At 36.0% G+C, this 24,116-nt stretch overlaps 1 protein-coding gene across 1 annotated transcript; it reads right to left on the bottom strand.

The window, feature by feature from the left end:
* Positions 1–913: 913 nt before the first annotated feature.
* gas2l3 (growth arrest-specific 2 like 3) lies at positions 914–23,158 on the bottom strand. The gene is made up of 9 exons (XM_066705459.1): positions 22,969–23,158; positions 14,114–14,169; positions 11,808–11,985; positions 10,560–10,678; positions 9,799–9,940; positions 8,802–8,865; positions 8,510–8,648; positions 6,033–6,140; positions 914–4,194 (listed from the first exon to the last, which is right to left on the bottom strand). Exons 2-9 carry the CDS (start codon positions 14,135–14,137, stop codon positions 2,791–2,793), a joined length of 2,178 nt encoding a protein of 725 aa, XP_066561556.1. The 5' UTR covers positions 14,138–14,169; positions 22,969–23,158; the 3' UTR covers positions 914–2,790.
* Positions 23,159–24,116: the final 958 nt, after the last annotated feature.

Genomic DNA, 24,116 nt, shown 5'->3' with positions numbered 1-24,116 from the left:
TATTAGCCACTCCAAAGTACATTTAGTGCCTTTCCAGTTATAAGAATAATAAGGAAGTGTAACAGGGGGCTATCAGGCGATGCCCTTCTTTAAACAACCATGCAGAAACTGCTAACACACCCAGATATCTGCACTGCAAAAATATGAAATGCAAATGCAGGTTGGCTGCTTTTCATTTTGGAAAGCAAATTGTGGTTTATGCTGTTAAACAGTTACAAATTGGGTTAAGTTAAAATGAGAAGTAGTGGAAAGGAATAAAATGTACTAAAACAGTTTGTTACCTCCTAAAAGCATTCTTCTATATATTTTAAAGGCACCAAATGCAGTTCTGTTTAGTTGCATAATTTATTTGAACAAAATAAGCCCTTTTAAATACTAACTTTCCATCAATGCTTCGACCGCTATTACATTTATATAAAACAGTACGATTCCAACAGACATTTTCATCTGCCAAACATCCATATTGACATTTAGATAAGGCCTTTTACAGGTTAGTAGTAAATGCACAAAGACAATGTCAAAGACTGGTAATATTTATAGAACGGTTCTAAAAATACATCCGCTATAAATATGATACTGGTATTCAAATGTGGAATATTACTAAAAGGCCTGTATTAAACATTTAAATCCAGTTTTGCATGCATGTGCATGTACTGTACAAGTTTGTGTACATACATAATTACAAAATACATATACATATACATACACATTATATATATATATATATATTATATATATATTATATATATATATATTATATATATATTATATATATATATATATATATATATATTATATATATATATATATATATATTATATATATATATATATATATATTATATATATATATATATATATATATATATATATATATATATATATATATATATATATATACATACATACATATATATACACACACACACACGCATACATACACACGCATACATACATACATACACACACAATTTTATATACATACATATACACCCACACGTATACATTGTACACCCAGACTACACTGTTTAATTCAGTAAGAACCCTGATATGTTAAATACATTTAAAGAGGAAAACTGTATATTAAAATTTTCATTTATTAAGTTAGACCTGTGTGACTACCCAGCTGTGTGAAAGCAAAACATTATAAGTAAAGCTTTAAAATTGTTCCGTAACAGCATTACTAAACTGATAAAGAAAAAGCGTCATGATTTTCCAGAATCAATGCTATATTGAATGTCTCTTCACACTAAAAATAAAGTAAATAGCTTAAAATGTTATCAAAACTGCAAATTCTACAAAGACAAAATATTCTGATATGTTTGGTACTACAGATTGATTGTTTAATAAGCTATTTTCACAATGTTGAGAAACTAATACTTGTATTACATTACTAAGTAGTATTTACAACCTTTCGCAAGACTTGGTAATAAGCAACTTTTTTTTTTTTTTGCCTGATTCAGGAACTATTTGACCAATACACAAATGTGCAGCAAATATGCAAAAGGGAACTGCATTAACACGAATTACAGAGGACATTTAGTAAATGTATGCTCTTCAATGTATGTTAAGTTTAGCTCAAAAGCTAAACGGCTTGTATTCTTGGAGTGGAGTAAAGGCTATGACATGATGGGGAAAAAAAAAGATTGCATTGGTCTTAAAAGCCTAGAATCTAGCACAACAATTTAGAGAAGTTTATGCCAAACACCTTTCCATTTCTTTAGCATGGTAAGAATTCAAGCAACAATATAAATGAAAATATTCCTATTACTGCTTTGGTACAAATAATTCAGACAATGAAAAACAAAACTAGGCTGTAACAATGGATCTCTGCCAGAATCCAAGTGAAGCACAGTTCAAAGCCTTTAGTGTTTTGGGTTATAAAAATAAAATAAAAAAAATAAAGTTCAGTAATGGGTTAGAAAAGTAACTGATTATCTAACCGTGTAAAAACAAAAACATTAAAAAAGAAAAGCCATTCTGCAGGACTGAGACATTGATTATTGCGAACACCAGATGGCAAAAAAAGCTTAACCGGATTAGAACTGAACTGAATCAGCATATGGTCTTTAAAAAAAAAACAATACAAAACTTGAACACCTTAATTAAAAAACAAATATGGACTTTGGTAAAACTTTTCATAATTGGTGGGGAATTATGGATTTGATAATTTTGCTCACCGTCAAAACATTTAACTTGCAGGACCCCTGTATCCAGCTTGAATAGAACAGATAACACTAATTTCTGCAGAATGTGAATGTTGAAAGGACTAAGGAATTATGCAAGGTTAAACACTTGATTTTGAAATGAGTCAAACCGAGGCATTCAGCAAACAAATGACATCAGGGTTCAATCTTGGTGGCCCAGTTCCTCAATATGGAAAAGGACAAATTGGCCTATTTTAAACAAAAACCTTTCCTTTTCATACATGGTCATCATTTTAATGCACACAGCTGTGTACAGGTACTGATCAAGTTTACCGTTGGCAAAACCATAAGTAAATAAAAGGTAATCTTCCTGACTAGATGCTTATGTTAAAGGAAAAAAAGGTCAGAAATGCCAAGAGCACTATCAGTGAGCCAACCAGCTGCATTTTTAACTGAACCCTGAGTACCCCAACGTAATGAAAGATCTGTGGTTCAATTTCACAATCTCTCATGTGGCTTTTCAACAGGATCTTAAAATGGGTATGTTGTTTAGCAGAGGTATTTTTAAGCTTACACATTAAAATCTGGAAAATCAGAGTCAGTTGTCGGCATCAGATGGTTTAGTATCTTGCAGACTTATTTTGCTACTTCTTTCCATTCATTACAAAGTAAGGATCTTCATCTTTGGTCTTCGCTTCAGGAATCTTTCTTCCCCGAGGAGCAATCCTAGTAGAAGAAACGGGGGTCTTTGTATTTGAAAGGGGATTTTTTGTGGTGGGGGCTTGAGCTTTACCAGATTTCTGCGAAGCCTTCACAGGAGCCTGCATCTGGCTTGCTGGCTGTGCTCTGCAGGCTGAAATTTCGGGAGTTTTGGCTGTTTGGGAAATCTTGACAACAGACAAGGGACACCTCATTGTGCTTGTGGAAGACGCAGGAGCGCTTTTTGAAGTTTTGGTATTTTTTGCAATTGTCCTAGAAGGAGGGAGAGGAGGTTGGAGTTTGATTTGTGAGGTTTTACGGCCCGTATCAGTCCCATGGATCAGTTTAGCTGTACGTTTACTATTAGCCTCCAATGCAGGGGGGTCTTTCTTGGAGTGCGGAGTCATGTGGCCTATAGTGGGAGACGGTCTTGGACTCCAACTGCTCTTGGGGGATGGAGTCACCGGTTTGACTGGGGTTCGGACTCTAAGTGAAGGGGCATTCTGTTCCAGCGTTTTGACTCCTTGAGTGTTGAGCCGAAGGCTTGCTGCAGGAGAACCAGGGCGCCTCTGGGAAAGGCGTTTTTTCTGAGGACACACCAGCGTTGCAGCAGGAGCAGGAGATTTCCGGGGCTGCTCTGCTGCCTTTTTAGTAATCACTCTCTGAATGGATGCAAATGAACCAATCGGCTCCGAACAAACCGATAACGAGGAAGGTGTCGGACAGCATCTGGTCAGCGAGGGAGTGAGTTTAGAAGACTTGGAAGACGGCTCGGAGAAAACGGACGGGCTCCTTGCCAAGGGGGGGGCACAACGCAAGGAGGGATTTAGCCGGGACACCACTGGAGAATTCGTCAGGGGCGACTGAGGGCGTCTAGATTTGTTCTCTAGACTTTTAGTCAGTGTTAAGGGGGTCTTGGGGGAAGGTCGAGAGCTTTTTGCTTTTTGGAGTTGGCCTGCAGCTAACATGGAGGTCAACGGAGACGTCTTGGCGGGAATCTGGTGCTTTTTTACCAGTCGAGTAGTGCTGGTAGTAGACTGAGCAGCCATTGCTGACGTGGGAGCTCGGTTTGTCGTGAGCTTGGGGACTGGGGAAGGAGACTTGGGTTTGGAGGGGGCGGAGGGCAAATGCACCGCCGAGAAAGGGTTCATGGCAGGAGGGTGAGGAGACCGGCCAGGTGAAGCTGGGATATTGAGCAGAGGGTTAGACACTCCCTTCTGAAAGGCCAGGATCTTCTGCTCAAGCATGCTGAACTGTAGCACTCGGCAGGGGTCGTACTTCAGCAAGAAACCCTGAAGCGTGTCCCAGCCGCCGCCAACGCGCACCATCACATGCTTTCCATGCAACATCTGTAACAGACGTTCATAAGCACATCAATGACATGGGGGTAAATATAGCCTACTGCAAAAAAAAAAAAAAAAAAAGCCGTCTTCAGAGGCCAATGCCCTGATCCCAATCATGCATTTTTAAAGCAAATGCACTTTACCACAGAGGCCACCTGTCAACACAAGGATTCCTATCTTGCTTTTGAAAAATGCAGAGTTAAATATAAAAGCTCTGGTCTCAAGCCTACACTATTGTATCACATTAAGAAGTAAAACTGAGAAGCATGTACACCTGACCCCCTTATTAAAAATTAAAAAATCATTTGATGCACCTGCATCCTATTATGCATAAACCCTGGATTTTTTGTATTTATTTTACAAGATGTCCATCTCAGTGAAGACTAAGCATTGTGTCATGATGGCTTTATTTCATGCCCATGAGAATTGTGTGTGCACTCATGCAACACAGGAGCCCAGCTGTATAGAAAGCATTGCAAAAGCAGGTTGGCATGACAAAAATAATTCAATGACAATGTAATTGGAATGTTATGCATTTTTCATGAAATTCTGACTTTTATATATTGTAGCTACAAGCAATCTGTAGACAGATCAACCACCACTGGTTTATAGATTGTGTTCTAGTCTTTAATTTAAGAAATGCTTCTCATTGGAGTTGCCGTTATTACTGTAGCCCTTCATGAAGCAGCAATATATTTAACAAATGCCTTTGATGTATTGGAAAATATAAAAATGGGCTGTGTGTGTGTAGTGGATATTTCAAAACTTCACAAAATCCAGTGTGATTCTGATAAAATAAAACTATAGTTCTGTCACTATCCAATTTATTTTATTTGAAGAAAAAAAGTAAAATTGAATGCTCTTATTTTCAAAGCTGGAGAGAATATAGTATACAATGCTGATCAAATGTCTGCAGTGTGTACGCACACAGAACTAACAAGGATAAATACATTTGTAGGTGTTAAAATTGTAACTAAGGACTAAGCCAAGTAATAGATTAATCGCACATGTATAAAATCAGCAATTTACAGAACGTTAATCCAATGTATAAAATTAAGTCAATATAAATTAATGGGACTACTTCTGTGCTATTCCCCATGAAACTAGTAGTAAACATTATATAATTACACTTTGTATGAATTTGTAGACTACTTATCAAATCAAATCACAGATTTCAGATGGATGTTTTTAAGATGGAGTGGTACAGGGCGTTGTTCTCAAAGCCAGCTTGGTCTTGACCGCCACGGACAAAGACGTATGAGGGATCAAATAGCTTGGTCATCACCACAGCCACTAATGTGATTTGTTTCCATTTAACATACAGATCAGTAAACCTCAGCTTCAGTGGCACATTAGATCGGATGGAGGGGAGGGGGGGTGGTAAAAGGAGGTATGCTCAAGCCTTTAAAGAAGGATTTAGGTCTGCATAACCAGTTTAATTCTTCTATAAATAGATTGTGTTAAGGCTATTGACCAGCACTTCGGAGAAGCTGCATTAGCAATGGTGCTCCACTGCAGGAGAGTAGAAATAGACCACTCATAATCATAGCACTGTGCAGGACTAGTAAAGCTTTTTCAAAATGTATCGGGGTGTCCTTGTTACAGTTTATTTGCATGAAGCAAACCGGTTAGGACTGTAACCCCCTCCTCCCAAAAGGTAATCACTGCTAATATTTTGTCCTTAGACATCAGTATGAATGCTGACCAAAAATAAATGATTAAACAGTGAGAAAAACATTCAGCCTTCCTAGTACCAAAACACAAATTCAAAATTTTTTTTTTTTTTTTTTTTAAATAGCTAATCCGTCCTCCAACCACCCTATCGATTAGAAATCAATACTCACCCTAATAAAAAGGATTTTATCTCCTAGTCTGTATCTTCCCTCAGACAAATACTCTATCGAAAACCTATGTGAGCAGTTGCAGGGCGGGTCCTGTGCGATATGCTGAACCTATGGATAGAAAGAGAGAATCAATAATTCAAACATTGCATACCTTTAATTCTTGTCTCCATGGTTTTGAAGATGTAATGCATTAGAATACTTCCACAGCAACATAAATATATTACTTTATTAACTAAATCCGTTCAAAAGCCTAAATGGGAGTAATCCATCCCCAGTAGGTACTGTGCACACCCTTCCATATTTCACGAAGTTGGATTCAGGAGAATAATTTAAGACATTAACTTCTCAATTCTCATGTTTTTTCAATCAAAACTCATTGGCGGAGTATCCAAACAAATATTTGAAATTGTTAATTTCATCTTAAACCCCATCAGTTTATTTAATGTGTTTTCCAGCTGATGTCAAGGTGGGTTCATTTTCAAATAAAATAGTGGCAAAAGTGCTACACTAGGACAGCAGTTTGCCTCACGAGGCCACAACCTCTTTAAAGACTCCAAGTCTTCGATGCATACGCCATCATTCAGACAGGGCAAACTCTTAAGGAGGTGATCTACATAAGTTTAAGTCTCTTAAGTCAATCGGCCTGATTGTACTCTGTCCTCGTAAGGGATTGTGTGGGTGTGTTGGGGGGGCGGCTGTGGTTAGTAGGTATCTAGATGTCCAAGGTGGACTAGACAGAATCAGACTTCAAAGACCATTACACCTCAGAACTTAAGCCAGGATCAGATCTTAAAATCTTAAAATTGTGTTCTCTCCATTCTTCCATTCATCAGTATCCATTTTTAATTAAATAAATCCCCATCCCTTTATTTGAGCAGCAGATTCCAAAAGCACTATCCAGCTTGCATTGCTTTCCAGTAATGAATCACCAGAAAAAAAAAAAAAAAAAAAAAAAAAAAATAGTACTCAGGTTTTCCTTAAGTGTTTTGAAAGGATTGGAAAATGAGTCTGTAACCCTATCTAGCATCTGTTAAGATAATTTAATTGGATTCCAGCCTATATTAAGCATCCTCCAGTCCTCATTATTTATGGTTAAAATGAGGTCTTATTGGAGAGGACACAGGTGCTCCTTCATACAAAAATTAGGCTTAACATATGTTATTGAATGTTATTGAAGCAGTAAAACTTTAAAGAATAGAAAACCCCAGTGAACTGCAATGTACTCCTAATTTCAAACCATTTTTTTTTTGTGGGAAATAAAAACAATTTTATATTACACAGGATTCAAAGCATCTACAATACTACACAACACATAACCAAGAGCAAAAAATAAGGGCATCTACATACATTGTGCCATGTATGCAGCACCTGATATTGCCTTATAAAAAGTTACCTTATTTTCTGGTGCAGAACCTTATATTGGGACAGTAATTTGTGTCCTGTGCTTTAATGCATTGATTCTTCACCAGATGAATTTAGTCGGCCCAGGTGTCCTTATGTTTTGTCAGTATGGAGAAAACTAAACCCCACTAAGCTAGCGTCCACTTATCCTGACCTTCTCGCTCTGAATGGAAAGTTTCTCATTGCCCACAAAGCTTAGAGAGAGTGAAGAGGACTGAATGAAGCAGACAAAGAGGGATACAGGAGAAAAGAAAAGATGACATGTTTGAGAGAATTTGCATAAATGAAAAAATAAAACAAATGCATTGAGGTTGGCAGTATTCTACAATTGGTTATATTTCAATTGTAAAAGGGGGGGTAAAAGTGATAAACTATTACATAATTCTGGATTGTCAAGATTGTAGTATGGAAAATTACAGGTACTATGGGTGTATATTTATAACATTAAGATAAATTACAGTAGGTTGAGGAGAGCATACCATTAAGTTTGCAGCAATTGTTAACATTCAAAGATCTATTGCAATATGGTTCAGCTAGAATACTACTGTACACATATGCGCATGTGTATGCATTTATTATATAAATACATACATAATATATACACACATTTTGGTATACACATACTTAATTACTCATGATTCACTCAGGATTCTCATGTGATGGTGTAATTTAGAAATTTACAAGCATTAATAAAATAAAGTCATGATAGCAAGAAAGAAAAAGCAGTTTAATGGAATAAAAAAAAAAAGTAGGCAGGCACATTTTCATGAAGCCAGTTAACACAGAGCTGGAGGATTTCACTTCAGGCATTAAATCTGAACCTTGTTATTCAAAACAGGAAATTAACAGAATACTGAATTTTTTGCTCACAGCTAGGTTGGGGCAATTGGAGATAATCATGTCTTTGAACAGAATCTGGCGGTATGGGTTTACTAGAAACTTAATCTTCACTGCCTAAGGCCCTGCTGGACAAAATAAGATACTGTCTGAGCAGGACAAAACCCCAGTGACGCTTTGAGGCAAATTCCAGCCCGACAGATATCAAGTAAAGCCTGATTGAACTCTGATTAACTTACTGCCTCATGAAGGTCTCCATGTTGACAGCACACACTGAAGGTTTTCACTGGAACAGTAGGTCCTCTGGTGATGAGCAGAGTCTCTTCCAGTTCAATCTCCTTCTCCAGCTTAACTAGGACTGGGGGATCCACACCATATCTGAAAAGGGATTTCAAGAAAATAAACTCCAATAAATCTCAGATGTAGATCAGTCTGGTTAAAGTGCCCATTCAAACTTGGAAATTAAGCAAATTGAGGGATGGACACAAGAACACATCCCGTCCTATACTACATTGAAAATCGACCACTTACTTGGATACAATCCGTCCAATTTCCAACAGGCACAGACACACCTGACGTGGCTCTTTGTGTAAGACTTGAAGAGGAGAAAGAAAAAAGTTATTTCTGAAGATCATTAATTAATTCTTGGCTTTTTTAAAAACTTTTAGATTAACCTCTTTAGACATGGATAGGTAGCTAAAGTTCTATTCTTCAATAGATGACGTGTAGTACCTTTAAATCAATTAGGTAAGAAACAAGAGTCATCTGCTGCCATATATTCATGCATTATAGGCCAGAAAACCAATTCATAGTTACAAAACAAAAACCACAAGCCAACTAATAGACACTGATTTTTAATTGACAAATTGAGAATTTCAGTTCTAATGGGGAAATACCATATTGACACATGCATACACAGCCAATATTCCAAAATCTTAGAACAAGGAATGAACCCATTTACAGTTTATTTTTCAACATGAAATGCAAATGGTAAAAAAAGTGGACATGAACAAGTACCATTAAATGTAACCATTTTGTATTTATGTTCAGCATTCCATGTTTTAGAATTCTACAAAGCATTTCCAAGTTAATATATTTGCATATTAACAAGAAACAAATGCTTCATAATCTCTTTAAAAGACTGAAGTCAATGATTCAGCCATCTATTGTGGGAAGTACTAATTATAAGCAGACTTTGGGGTTGGAGGTTGCTGGAAAGCATTTAAGGAACATTACTCAGTTTAAGAAAAGAAAAAGTTTGGAATTTTAGATGGAGATTTCAGTGAATAATTAAAGTATGATGATACCAATTGTAAAGGAAAAAAATGTATACATGTACATAAATATAAATTTTACAAAGACATTTCAAGTACATGATTTTTTCTTGCCCATTACCCACCTCAAACTACATTCACCTATACAATTTAGTACTAGAAAATTAACCACCAGGTTACATTTTTGTTTTAAATACATCATGCAATGAACTATAATCCACTCCCCACCCCAAAACAAAAAAAGTTGCCCTCACCCAAGCCCTCAGATTCAAAGAGGTACGTCTCGTCCACTCCCACACACCTACACCAGCACAGGAAGTTCGCAGTGTTGTCACGAGCAAAGAAGGAGCCTGGAGAGGCGTCTTTCTTGCATGGCACTTTCTTCATGGGAAAGAGCTGGAAGGAAACCAAAATGTGCACTTTGTTGGTTAATTGGGTAATCTTATTCAGTCGGGCTTTATTTATTTATTTTATTTTTTTACACCTGTTGTAGATTAAACTGCATAGAATTAGTTTCTTATGAAGTGGAAAATCAAAGAATAAAAAAAAAAAAAAAAAAAAAACTATAAAGCAGAACATGTTAGCAAACAATGCATCAATTTTAACCATGACAACCTGCCTAGGTACAGATATCAATTTTCTGCAAATTGTCAGACAGCTGTATGCAAATGCATCATTAACTATTTTAATTCAAAGAGCTCTCCATCACTAATTCGAGCTTAAACAGGTATACATCTAAAAAAAGTTAAGAGGATGGCAAGATGTGTTTTTCATTAAATCTAAAGTGACAAGAAGTAAAGCAGATTAAATATGGAGCATGAGAATTAATGTGGAGCGGTACCCACACAATTTAAGGTAAATTTAGTGCATCCCAGTTGCAAAGATCTTCAAACCTTTCAACAGTATCTCCCGGTATATATAAAGCAGGTCGTCAGTTTTAAAATTTACCAGTCATCACATAAGAAAAACAAATTACTAATACTATACTTGGTTCAAAAACAAAAGCAATTCTCACCTTCCACTTATCCGAATGACAACATTCAGACACCTTATTCTGCAGGACTCCAATCAGCTGACACAGTCGGACTCCATTATCCAATTCCTCCATGAAACGTTCGGCCTTCACTTCTTCTCCTGCGATGAAAAGGAAACCATAATAAAAATATACACATTTTATTCAATATGTTTAGGGGCTCTGTAGGCCTTATTTGGCAGTGAAAGTATTGCAAATCTATACAAATGCTGTCCAATTACTACACAGGATAACTTCCATAAAATACAGGAACAAAGAGAAATGCAAGATACAAAATTATATGTAAAAACACACAATAGGAGTTTTTCATTTAAACCCAACCCAGAAACTATTTTTAAATTAACATTTTTAAAATGTAAACATTTTTTGGACAATTAACATTTTATTGCCGCCTGCCGGGAAATGTTAGATTTCACCAAATGTTTTGAAATTCAGCCCACAATTCTGGACAATTATGACTAGTGTCCAAAGGGACAATTGAAATTAATCCATGTACCATCAGAATTGGTTGTGGGTTCCTCAAGGTGCCACAGGAACACCACAAAATGCCATAAACTCGGGTGTATTTGAAGTTTGTATTGTGTTTAAATGATTGGCACACTTAAAAAAAATATTCCAAGACATATACCAAGAATACCAGAGACTTCAGTAACTTGAGACAAAACTCTTGGAATAGGATACCTTCAGGCCATTGCCCGTTACAATGCAATTAATAAATGTTAAGTCGGGTATATCAATTTAAAAGTTAAATAAAAATGTCCTAAATACAAAATATGTATGACTTCCTTGCAATCTGCAATTCCAATCAATCAAACTGGTACAGGAGCCTCCAAAAAATTTTAAATCTTTAGCAGCTGTGGTAAAGGAAATGCATCAAATAGGAAGAAAAGGAAATGGTCTTTGAATGTTTCAAATACCTTGCTACACTCTTTACAATATCAAGCTGCAAAGCAACTAGGCTTTCAATAAACGTCCATCAATAATACAGTAATATATACATGAAAAGATCTAAGCCTGTTAGATGACAATGACAGTGATTCAAATTAATACAATTACTATTCACATAAAATGGCACTTATTTCATAGCAAGATCCTTGTCATCTTTGAACTAAGAGAGAATCTCACAGGTAACTGCATGATTTTGACTAAGCATGTGCTAGTAAAAGATCTTAAGAAACTACTATTTAATAAAAAGCTAGTGTATGGAACCAAAAAACAGTACCGCCTTACCCAACATGCCAGTAAGCCAGATTGCCAAGTCTTCCTGCATGGGCACCAAGGTGGCTTCATGTCGTACTGAGAGCCACTGGTCATACTGGAAAACATCTGCCAAGCCTGGGCCATGTCTCGGGGTCAGAGGACTGCGCGGACTCAGGACGGGAAGGTCAAACTTCTCCCCAAACCACGCCTGTGCAAGACAACATACAGTATTTATGACAGTCTCGGCCTTTAGTATCATGAACTGCCCCGTTTAACAGATTGTGTGGCACTGTGTGGTTGAAATGGTACAAAAGCTCGATTATGTTATGGAGGTACCAGCAACAGCCTGGTGGTAAGATTATCTAACAAAAGCAATTCCCCAGATTAGGTAATTTATTTAAAAGAGAGGAGGCTGATCATAGGATGTCCCTGCAGGGTCAATACAGTCATCTGCAAGTGGGTATCATTAAATGCGCTTCTCTAAAAAATATTTTTCTCAACTTATTCAAATTTTCCTGTATAAAATTGTGATTTTACAGAGAATGAAAGGACACACGACTGGAAAACTTTGCTTTTTTTTTTTTTAAGGCATGATGGATGTCCTTTTATTAGAATACCAAATGGACATAAAAATATAAATTTTAATTTGTTTGAAGCTGATGGCAGGGGTTCCAACCCTGAAGTAAAAATCTCATTCTGGTAGACATGCAATGAAAGGATCTGGTATCTAAGTCAACAAAAAGCTCGTGGTGTACAGTGGTTTTTCATCCCTGAATGTTAAAAAGAACAAGACTTATTTTCTGGCTGAAATGCAGGAAGAGAAAAAACAAAAGGGTAGCCAAAGTGAAATAAAGCTGTTCAGTGTAAAGGCCCACTCCTAAAATACAGCCAGCTGTAATTATAGTTGCGTTGTTTGATATCAGATGGCAGAAATAGAGCTACCAAAGCCACAGTACTATTGGAAGACTGCCTAGATTTGAAACCACTTCCTTCTAATGACCCAATGTGTGTGAAGATAAATTTGATAAAGTTACCAGTTATGACACAAAAGTATGCATAATCACTATAGCACTGGTACTATTACATGTATAAACATTGGGAGGTGGGGCTACATTTATATATAGGCCTATATAATTAATACAGGCATTTTGTTTTAGGCAGAAATTCCACTTCCATTTCCAGGACACTTCAGAGATCAGGGGAAAAATCTGTATCATTTATATTTGGCTAAAGTGGTTTCCCCAAACAAAAATAAGCTAAATTCATTGAACAATTGTGCATGCATCTGAAAGCATTCTGCATATGAATATTTTAGATTATCTCCAAGTTAATTTTTTTGGTAAAAAAAAAAAAAAAGTCCTACTTTTCAAACTGAGATAACGTGCAGTACTTGGCTTGTTTCATAACTTCTGGTTGATGGAACAGTGCGCTTTCAAAAACATTGTCGGTTCAGACACCTCAAGGGTGATTGCAAGGGATTCTTAAAGAAAGGCAACGTTGGGATCTGCTGAGCTAACTGTTGCAAATTAAACCATGTCTCATTTGATAGAAAATATCCCATTTGAACCCCATTATACAAAAGAAAAAGCTAAGACTTTGAAGCCCAAGGAGAACGCTACACAGTATACCTGAAATACTAAACATTTCCCAATGCCATTTTTCTGAATTGGTCCTAGAATTGAAGGCTAGAACTAGTCAGGCTTTTTAAGAGAACTTTTATTACTACTACTACTACTTTAAAATATGTAATAAATATAGGTACAGGTCTGTAGATTTATAGTATTGTAGTGAAAGGGTTAATGTAGTAACTGGATGGTCTAAGGAGGTCTTGCTGGAATGGTTTCCCCATGGTTTCGGGTGTAGTTTGGTTGGTTACAGCTGGCAGCCAACAAAAGACCTGTAAATTGTGTTCATTACTTCAACTTTTCCCAAGAGGGTTTGCAGATCACATTGTCAATTCAATACAATGGCAGACAAGGCAATGCAGCTCTAAAACACACATGTATAATACAGCATCTATTTGCTGTGGGTTTTGTCTTCTCAGGGTTATACTATACACCCTGCAATACCTTGACACCATGAATGGTATTCTGCAGAACAAATTAGTTTTGCATTAAAACAAAAAATGACCATTACAGTTAACCAGCTTCATGACTTGTAAATGGCATCTTCCTGCCTAAAGAAGTTGACCATCAAATCATCACAAGATACATATTCATGTCATGCAGACATCAACATTATCCTAAACATTGGGATGGGTCAAAACCATTTACATAGCTTATAAAAGCAGGGTTTTAAATTTAAGGTTAACATCAGAGAAGCTAATCACACCGTACCTGAATCCCAGCCTGTACCGCCATTGGCGTGATCAGGAAAAAGTCAACTTTGTGTGCTGAAAAGGAAAGAAAAAAACTCATTAACCAAACAGGTTAATCAATATTTTTAATTCATATGTCTGACCATAATGTAGATTCTATTCTACAAATATGTCGTTTTTTAGGCATATTCAACTGTATCCTTCACGCAACAAAGAAAGGTAAATTTCAATATTTAATCTGTATAAAGATTGTAAAAAAATGTTCCCGATGTTTTCTTCCTAGTGAAAAGGTATTTTCACAGAGCAGGATGTCCGTGTTAGTCTTTGCTTGAACCCACCTTGCAAATACCAAACACTCTCTCAATTAACTGGAAATGTATTAAACGTCAAACTCTTCCTGCCCACAACTTGCCACTCTTTTCCTTTCCAATACGTAATATCGGAGAGTGCCCAAATAAACATTGGCAAAGACATACATCATGAAGAACTTCAAAAGCACAATTGTTCTTCAAAGGTTTATGTAAGTTACTATAATATAACTATGAACTCAAATCATTTTATTCTAATTTCTGTCAACAAAGTACTTGACAGCAATTTCAAAACACAGGAAAAGGATCCTAATGGTATATGACCCAACCCCCCCCCCCCAAGGATGTTCACGAAGTCCATTCCCAATATTTGATCCAGACCACATTCCCAAGAGGTACAGAACATGTCTAGTACACACAGTGGAGAAAGACTATTTGTAACACTGGCTTATGAGCTCCAGCTTCTCTAAACACGGGACAATTCATGCAGCTGTTCAAACAAACAAAAAGAAGTTTGCAGGCTTTTCAAAGTTGCATTTTAATTTTCCCACACAATCTGCAGTTACATACTTAGCCTCTCAAGATTATATAAAAATAATAAACAGCATTTAGGAGTTAGGAGGATAACTATCTATGTTTCTTCTTATCATTATTAAGGTACACAATAACAGTGGAATGTGTAGTGAGTTTAGAATGCAATACATTTTAAGGAACACAGTTAAACCGAACCCTGGTTCACTGGGTTCTCCCATCTCTCACTCCTCAGTCTTTCACATTTCTTTACGAAAATTGACAAATCTTTAATTAGAGTATTTAATATTCTAAAATAAATGTACATTTTAATATTATATCTTTCTAAAAATATAATATTAAAATGTACAAATGTTTCATTGTTAAAATCAGAGCCAGAAGCCTATTGCTACAAACCGTCAGATTCCATTAGTACACCATTTGAGTGTTAACGTTAAAAAGCTCAAAACAAATAATCAAAACATACCTTATCAGAAAAACAATCATCAAAAGCTAGGAGCTTTTGAGAAGTTAAAGCTGTACACGTCTACCACCTCATGCATTTTTGTAGCTCGTACATCTCTGGTCTGTATTTGAAAAGGCAGAGTCCTTAATATGAAATTCATAGTTGAGGGATTGCCTTCTTTCCAAAATGGCAAAATTATTAGCATGAGAAACAAAGGAGGTAGAAGGCCAAACCATGGTGTGGGCAGCTGCTAATGAAGAGGCTATGCAGCTCCTAACCCTCTACCACATCATCTACGGGCACAGGATGGACAATAATCCCATTGTCCCCATCAAAGACTGAAATGAGCTTGCTGAAAGTGGCTTGTGATTAACTATTCAACACAAAAGTGGGACAGCTAGCAGAGCCTTTGTTCTCAGCCTACCATCCACCAAAAAGTTTTGTGTTTTGTTTTTAAGTTTTTGTATGTGGGGAGGGGGGGGGGGGGGGGGCGGGGGTAAGAGAACAGAGCGAAAACTATTTTACAAATCAGTGGAGTAACTTGCCAGGACAGGAAACAAAGGCTGTATTGAGTTAATGAGTGCAGAGGATGGAGAAACAATATAAAATATAAAGAACGTATTCGTTTTCAAGAATGTTCAGCATCTGCCACTGTGGTGAGGCAAATAACCCGCTTTATTATACAATATAATGGACTACTGTTGGGATTTAAATGCCAACACATTTAAACTTATTGTCAAGCAGATAATCAAAGTCAAAGAAATTAACTGGAATGCATCTGTTAAATGCTTCTACTACAGCAGGATTCGGTTTTAGCAGGGATACTATCGCAAACACTGGTGAGAAAATGAGGAAAAAAGGAAGTGGGAGCTCTGGGCAGGACAACACTTGAGGTTTCCAGTTTTGACCACCTCATTAACCACAAAACAAAGAGTGCTTGCTGAAGTTCACAACCTTACGCAAACATTATTGAGTATTGATTAAATGTAAGCAAGTTAATTATATTTAAATAAATAAATGTACATCTATTAACAGAAGATTCAAATGACACCTGGTGGTCTATACCAAAATTATGGACAGCCTTAATTATTAATCCCTTAAGAGGATCATGTCTGCAGTATGTGGAACTGTCCTCAATAGTAACAAGGCTTTAAAGTTCAGCCTTGTATAACACTGTATACGCATGGCTTACATTAAGGCAATGAGGCAAAGACCGACCCTTTCAAAAACGCACGCAAATTGTTAATAATGACTGAGTAAGCACACAGCCTATACACACCATATTCCACAGGTCCCATGTTTCGGCTCAAGTTAACAAAAATCAAATCCACGGTTTGGCTGAATTCTGACCAATACCGAATATAGTACGAAATAAAAACAAAAATAACTGGAGGGAAATTGTATTGTGAAAAAACATTTTTCAGTAATAATCAATTCACTGTATACGAAACCATTCAAACACATTACACTTTAATATATAGCCAAGTACAGCAGCCCATATTATGCTAAAGAAAGTGCTGTACCACTAACAAGGTAATAATTTGCCTAGTTCATAAACTAGGCTTATTTTGAGCATCTATAGGCTACACTAAATCCCATTATGACTTGAGGCTAAAGAAAACTGTACTTTCAAGGTTTAGGCTATTTGATCTTGCGATTATCTTGTGACTATTATTACTCTATTTCTTAGCAGACACCCTTATCCAGGGTGACTTACAATTGTTACAAGATATCTTTTTTTTTTTTTTTACATTTATACAGTGGGGCATTTACTGGAGCAATCTAGGTAAGGTACCTTGCTCAAGGGAACAACCTGGTTGGTCGACAGTCCAGAGCCCTAACCACTGCTCCACACTACTTCCCAACATCAATAACTCCTCAGAAATAATGTCAAGAAGTTATCAACCTTCTAAACTTACTCAGCAGGGATTTCAAGGAATAACTTTCTGCTGTCATGCAAGATCAGTTACTTGTTTACCAAAATTACAAACAAAGCATTTCAGTTTCTGAACTAATGCATAGGAAAGCTAAGAAAGGACAGATTAAAGATCTCTTTCTGGTCGAATAATACTGCCTTGGGTATGTGGTAACCTAAATGCTTTTAAATATTGAAGTTGAATAATATTAATATAAGACTATATTAAATGGAGTAGGACAAATACTTTAAGAGGCAATTTCTTCTCCCCATTAAGGCATGCATCTGTAAAGGTTGTAAAAATGTACAAATCACAACTAATCAAACATACCTTAGCATTTAACTTAATTTGTTTTCTATAACAATACTCCAATATAACAAAAATACAGACATGACAGCTAGATCGTTACAACCAAACCAAACATTATTGCATCTCAAGTAGCCATGGAGATAATTAAACCAAACCACCATTTTATCACTAATGAGCACAATGGCCTCCTGCAATCAACGTCTTAATGACAGATGAGTCCTTTAGGGCACTTCTACAAATGCTCCAGTACGGTGCAATGTAGCAGATTACTGTACTAACCATGACTGAACATTAATTCAATTTAATGAGGCAAATGTGAAAGGACACCCCTCACCTCTATTCCACACCAGGAATAGTTCAAATAAGTTCAAAAAAACTAAACACAAGAACAGAGCATTACTTGGAAAAGAGGTGCTAACGTCTGACCCATCATTAAAAACATTTAGGCAATGAGGAGAAGTAATTAAATTACAACTTTCATCACAGAGCCCACTTGTTAAGAATGGCCTGATGAGAATTCAGTCAAGTTGTAATGTCAAGTACATGCAGAACCAAATAAATTCAACAAGACCACCCACACTAAAGTGCATTCAGTTTAATTCATGGACTAAAGGCAATGTACTGTAATAAAATCATGGTGAAAAACTTAACTTATAAAATAGAAACCATGCTCTGAAAGAATGTGGTTTAACACCACTGACGCAGGCTTATAGAACATATAGAAGCTGTGGAATATGGTGAAATTAAAACTTTAGTATGAACAAATATGCTACATAATGCAAACCATCAAAGTTACAGAAAAGAAATTAGAGAAACTCTCTCCTCTCCAACACCACACTGCAAATCAGCTGAGCTAGACAAGCCCCCTTAAACACAACACCAGAAGTGAACATTTCAATGTTTAGCGATTGTCATTTGTTATTGTGCAGCAATGAAAATGTTTTATCGACTACGCCTCAATGCAGCTGTTGTTAGTTAAACTTAAAAGTAAGCGGAGAATTATACATGCAATAACTGTGCTTGTACGCCAAAGAATCATTTCCTACCATAATATTGTCTTCTCAATGAGGTTATGATGAAAATAGATAGTTCTTGTACATCGAATTTACAGGAGGGGTTCTTGTACTGTCACACAATACATACGTTGATTGCCAAAACAAAAACTATTTTTAGCATTACATAACTAAGCTAAAGCATTTTTAGCATTTAAAGATAATACATAGTCCCAGTTTCAGGAGCAAAAGCATTATAAATCTTTTTAAGAACAATTATGACAACTTACCTCCACTTAAATCTATAGCTTTTTCTTCGTTTGCATCAGAGCAGCTGCTCCCGAAAGAGATGCTGCATAGTTGCAGGTACTCCAAAATGGTGGCAAAGATCAAATCAAGTGTTTATTCTTATTTAATATTGTCAAACTCTGTAGTACAAGCAAGAGAAGTCACTGCCCACATTCCATTTCAATTACCAACCCGACACGGACGCTCCGCTGACTGCGTACAGTTTGGTATTTTAGACCCGAAAAGTCCCCATCTCATTTTAGTTGGATTCATTGTGTTCGCAGTCATTGAAATAAAACTTCATAATACAGGCTAGCAGGTAGTTAATGCAAACAAAACACTCAACTTCTCATTTTACAGGTAATGGCTAATGTCCAATTAAATAATTCAAGGTCTTTAGTTGGCCTCTACACTTTGCTTACGAATGGATTACATAACACCTTTACAAAGTGGATTGTGTTTATCCCAAGAAGTAAAACTCTACCAAGCTATGTAAAGTTAACCATGATGCAGTTTAATCCTTAAAGAAGGGAGGAAATCATAGTCACATGCAAGTTTTCTAAAGTTTCATTCTAAGAACTAGGCTAACTATGAGTAATCTCTTAAATATTATATCATTTTAAGGAGTACTAAACAAAGGGCACAAAAATCAGCATATAGTGCATTTACTAGATCCCATTGATGCCCAATTCATTTAAGGTTTTATGCCATTTCCTGAATGGATCCTGCAAGGATTTTATTTTTTTAACAAAAGGTTAGTTACCGAACATTGATAAGCTATTTGACTTTACAGTTAGGGATTTGCACATTGTAATTTGTGCAAATTGTTGAAACGCAAGGTTGTACAATACCTCTCAAGGTTTAGGAGCTGGATTAATGCATGCGTGAAGGATGTCCCTGAACTGCCCAGTTTCTAGACTTGGACCATCAGGCACAGGAATTACCCCGCTTAGACCAAATCTGCCCAGATGCCATTGACCCCTAGAAAATTGTAACATCGTTAATATTGATTGAGCACACACACAAGATATTATAGATGTGGATTGAGTTTCTTTTTTGTGTCTATAAAATTCAAATAGTTTCAATTTATATTCATGTTTGTTATATATTCAAATGGATTGACTTGATTTTGTTTGTTTCTGTGATCAACAGCTAGGTAAACAAAGTACCAGTTTCAAATTGCAATTTGGTTTCCATTCACATCCTGAAAAAGAGCTGAAATAGAGCCCATCTAAGCAGTAAGGCACCAAAACTGATCAATCAATCAATTTCCAAAAAATAACTGAAAGTATGTTTAATAAGAGTGCAACTCAAATATGTAGTAGAAGATCAGCTGGGAGTCCAGCAGTCTGACCTATACAAGACCGACAAGAGTAACTTCAAAATATAGAAAAGGCCAATTGAATTGAAAATAAAGACATTAATTTCAACTGGATATGGAGATCAAGTTGAGTGGAAATTAATTTGTCATCTTTGAAACCACACCAAAACATGTGCTTACTATGAAGTACATTAGTCAGTTGCAAAGATTGCAATTCAATAAGGTGTGAAGGTACCAAAAAACATTAAATAGAACTGAAAATATTGCTGAGCCTGTAAAACTTAGAACGTAGGCTAGTTGTTAGAATAAAAGTCAGGTCAAGATAAAGAAGTTATTTCCAGTGTCATACCATATTTTCCTTGCCCATTTGTGAAGAGAATAGTAGAGAAAAGGCAGAACTACTAGAATAAAGTGCTATTCCTTGGTGATTTATACAACAGGAAACAGCTGCAGTGTTTCCTATCCCATTCTCTTGTTATGAGATTCACAATGAAAACTATTAAAAGATTGAAAAGCAAATGACATTGGTACAACACTATAGGGAAATGTGTCGTCTATTTTCTCTTCTACATCAGATTCTGGTCTCAATACTGTAACCACTTACCAAATATATAGCCTAGATCATATTATTGATACAAAATAATTCTGTATGTGTACTAGTGCACCAGTTATTTTCAAATAAATGATTTCTTAGCAGACACCCTTGTCCAGGTCAACTTACAAAATATAAGAGCAATACAAAGTGCAATTATACAGTGCAGCTCAAATGTGCAAAACCGTTATATGGTCTAGTCAAATGTGAACTAGATGTTATACAAATTCTGCTGTAAATTAAAATGTGGTAAATAAGAACAAAACATTTATCAATGGTAAGCTTTAACTTAATTATGTATATTGTAGCCTTAAAAAATTATTTTATTACTTGGATATTGAAAAGGACTTTGTTATTCAGAACATTTTAATGATACTTCAAAACCTTAGCAATGCTCATTAATTTAAAAAAAAGCTTCTAAAATCCCACAACAAAACATCTGCAGCATTGCCGACTAATTCTCAATGAATCACTGCACAGACAGTTTGCACTAAAAAACACACTAAACTGTATCAATTACGGTTTTCAAGAAGTCAACAACTATCTCACATTCCCTAAAATTACCAGATGCTGTGAGCATCAATTGTGTAGCTTATTCCAGTTGAGAGCAATTAAACTCACATTAGTTTTTAAATGTTTTTGTCAAGAAAAAAAATTTGAATGCAAACAACTGAGAACCCTACTGCGTAACGTTTTGAGTGTGGGACACACAAAAAAAAACAGTATCAAGGTCAGAAGCTATACAAATCAACAATATATTTCCTGCCTTCTTAGATTTTCACTCAACCAACAAAACACATCCGGCATCCTTAACACCATCTTTCAATTGCATCCCAAAGGGTACGGTCTTCAGCCAGAACAGTTCCAATAACAGATGCGTTTCATCTGGGCACATACACTTATGACAAATTATAAGGCAATACTCTAAAAGGACTACAAATACAAGCAATACAAGGCTCAGAGTAGCAGCTCTCAGTGGAAGAAACCAGTGCAATAGTTTAAAATACAGTGCACTAATTGTTGTGCCACAATGGCAAAATGAGACTCGGTAAATAAATAGGAAATGCCAAGTCACTAATCTCTTGAATGCATAGCTTTGAAACCATTTACTGCATTTAAAGCAGTTTACTACAATGACAATAAATATAAAGTTACTCAATGTAAATATAAGCATTTAAATTTAAAGCATTTAAATGGTTATTAAAACTGGTCAGTCATTTTTACATAGTTAGTAAAATTCGTATAATCATTCATTAGACAGGACCATTGTGCTTTATTTCTTTATCGAGAAGGCAAACATAAGGAGATCAATTAACACATGAAGCAGATGTCCAAGCTACTTTATCTCGTTCCTTAAACCCATCATGCAAGTCTCATTTACTCAAGAACTAAGACTGCATGCAATAAATACAAATTATATATATTATATACACACACACACACATATACATACATACATACATACATACATACATACATATACACACACACACACACACCTATCTGCATGTTTTGTATTTTCCAACTTAATAATTTTTTTGCAAATTGCCTTCATGTAGTAGTGCATGCAACTGAATAAATGTTTATTTTATTGTACCAACGACCTGTGTATCCATAGCTACCAAGTACACGAAGCCAAACATGTCCTTATCAACTAAACCAATACAGATTACAGACCTTTAACAGTCTGAAGTGCATTAAGGTGATTATATTTAACAGTGACAAGGAAAGACAACATTGATTAGAAATGTGTATTTATTTGGTTGCATGACGAAGGTGCCTAGTTTTCTAGAGGCTACAAAACCTTGCTACACGTATTTAAGCCAGTAAAATACAAATCAGAGCAGACACTTTCAAATGATGCGCACATTTCCACCCAGCCCCACAACGTGACTCATGCATTCACGGGATAGAAAACGCATCAGCGATTGTTAATCTATTTATCACATTATTATTCAAAATATCCTGAACGAAATTTCAATGCAATTCATCAACAGAGGCAACATCAGATTTGTATCATTGGAAACCCTTTCTTTTCCGAACCTTCAGACCTGCCCCAGACTGATGCCAGGAGCACGCGCAGACTTGTTGCTTTCTCGGCGTGCGCAAAGGAAGGTGAAAAGCGCGAGACAAAGTTGCTTGAAAGCCTCCACTAAATAAATATGAACTCACCTGCATTTAGACCTTTCTCTCCAAAATGCCTTTTCACGTGTGACGGCAGACTGTTTAGTGTGTAAAAGCGTTGCTTTGTTTTTCCCTAAAATGTCAGTTGCCCTCCATTCCCTGCTCGGTTAATTCCCAGCGCCATGGAACTCCAGTGGGAGCCCTGTTCGAAACAGCCAATCACAACCTCAGACGTAATCAAGAAACCCTCCAGGGGGCGTGGCAAGACCAAGTCATTATACAGGTGGTGGAAGCGCGTCACACCTCAAGCGTCCCGACATTAATCATGTGGGAGTGTTCACGAGGTTTTAAAGTAGCGGGTTTGTACTTAACATAAATGTATTATTATTATTATTATTATTATTATTATTATTATTATTATTATTATTTAGATAATTGTATGTCTATTTTATGTTATATATTTTGTTAATATATTCCTACCAGTTACAATTTGTTTGTTTTTACATTTCTTGTACACTCATGAGGTTGATGTAACTAACAAGACACATCCTTCGATAATTTGTCATAGTGTTTCTAATCAATCCATAATATTATTTCTGTTAGAATAATGATATAATAATATTAGAATTAGAAAACATATACATTATCATATATGTGACAACTCCCATATACCCACCCACCTCATAACGTAACATTTTTAAATTAACAAATCCCCTGTCGGTCACACCCAAAAACTAACAATGTGCACATTGATGGTCACACCTAAAAGTGTTAACCAAATTTCTTTAGGGCAAATTTCAAATTAACGTGATTGAATAAAAACAGTTTAAGCAAGCCAATCCAGCTTGTTATTCGTGGCATTCATTCATGTTTTGTCCTGACAAAGTTTGTGAAGTGAATATCTATTGAGATTCTAATAGTACCCATTATCAATGGGCTATGTATTGCTTCATTGGGGAACATTTTTAAATGTAAGGTCAAAATATTAATTGGTTGTGTTTCAGGGTGCAATTCAAATTAGCATAACACAACATTCTGTAGACACAACCCTCATAATATGGCAAGACAGCAACATATTTAAACCATCAACTGGTTCAAGACTTTTAAAGTTTTCAGGTCAAATGTACAATATTCATATATATTTATATCAAGATCTCTCAGACTCGCTAAAGTGGTTTATGCTATACAGATGTTCC

Source organism: Amia ocellicauda, chromosome 5, assembly GCF_036373705.1.
Source record: "Amia ocellicauda isolate fAmiCal2 chromosome 5, fAmiCal2.hap1, whole genome shotgun sequence".
Classification (NCBI taxonomy): domain Eukaryota; kingdom Metazoa; phylum Chordata; class Actinopteri; order Amiiformes; family Amiidae; genus Amia; species Amia ocellicauda.
The sequence above is the reverse complement of the archived record's forward strand: the minus strand, read 5'-3'. Positions and strand labels throughout refer to the sequence as shown.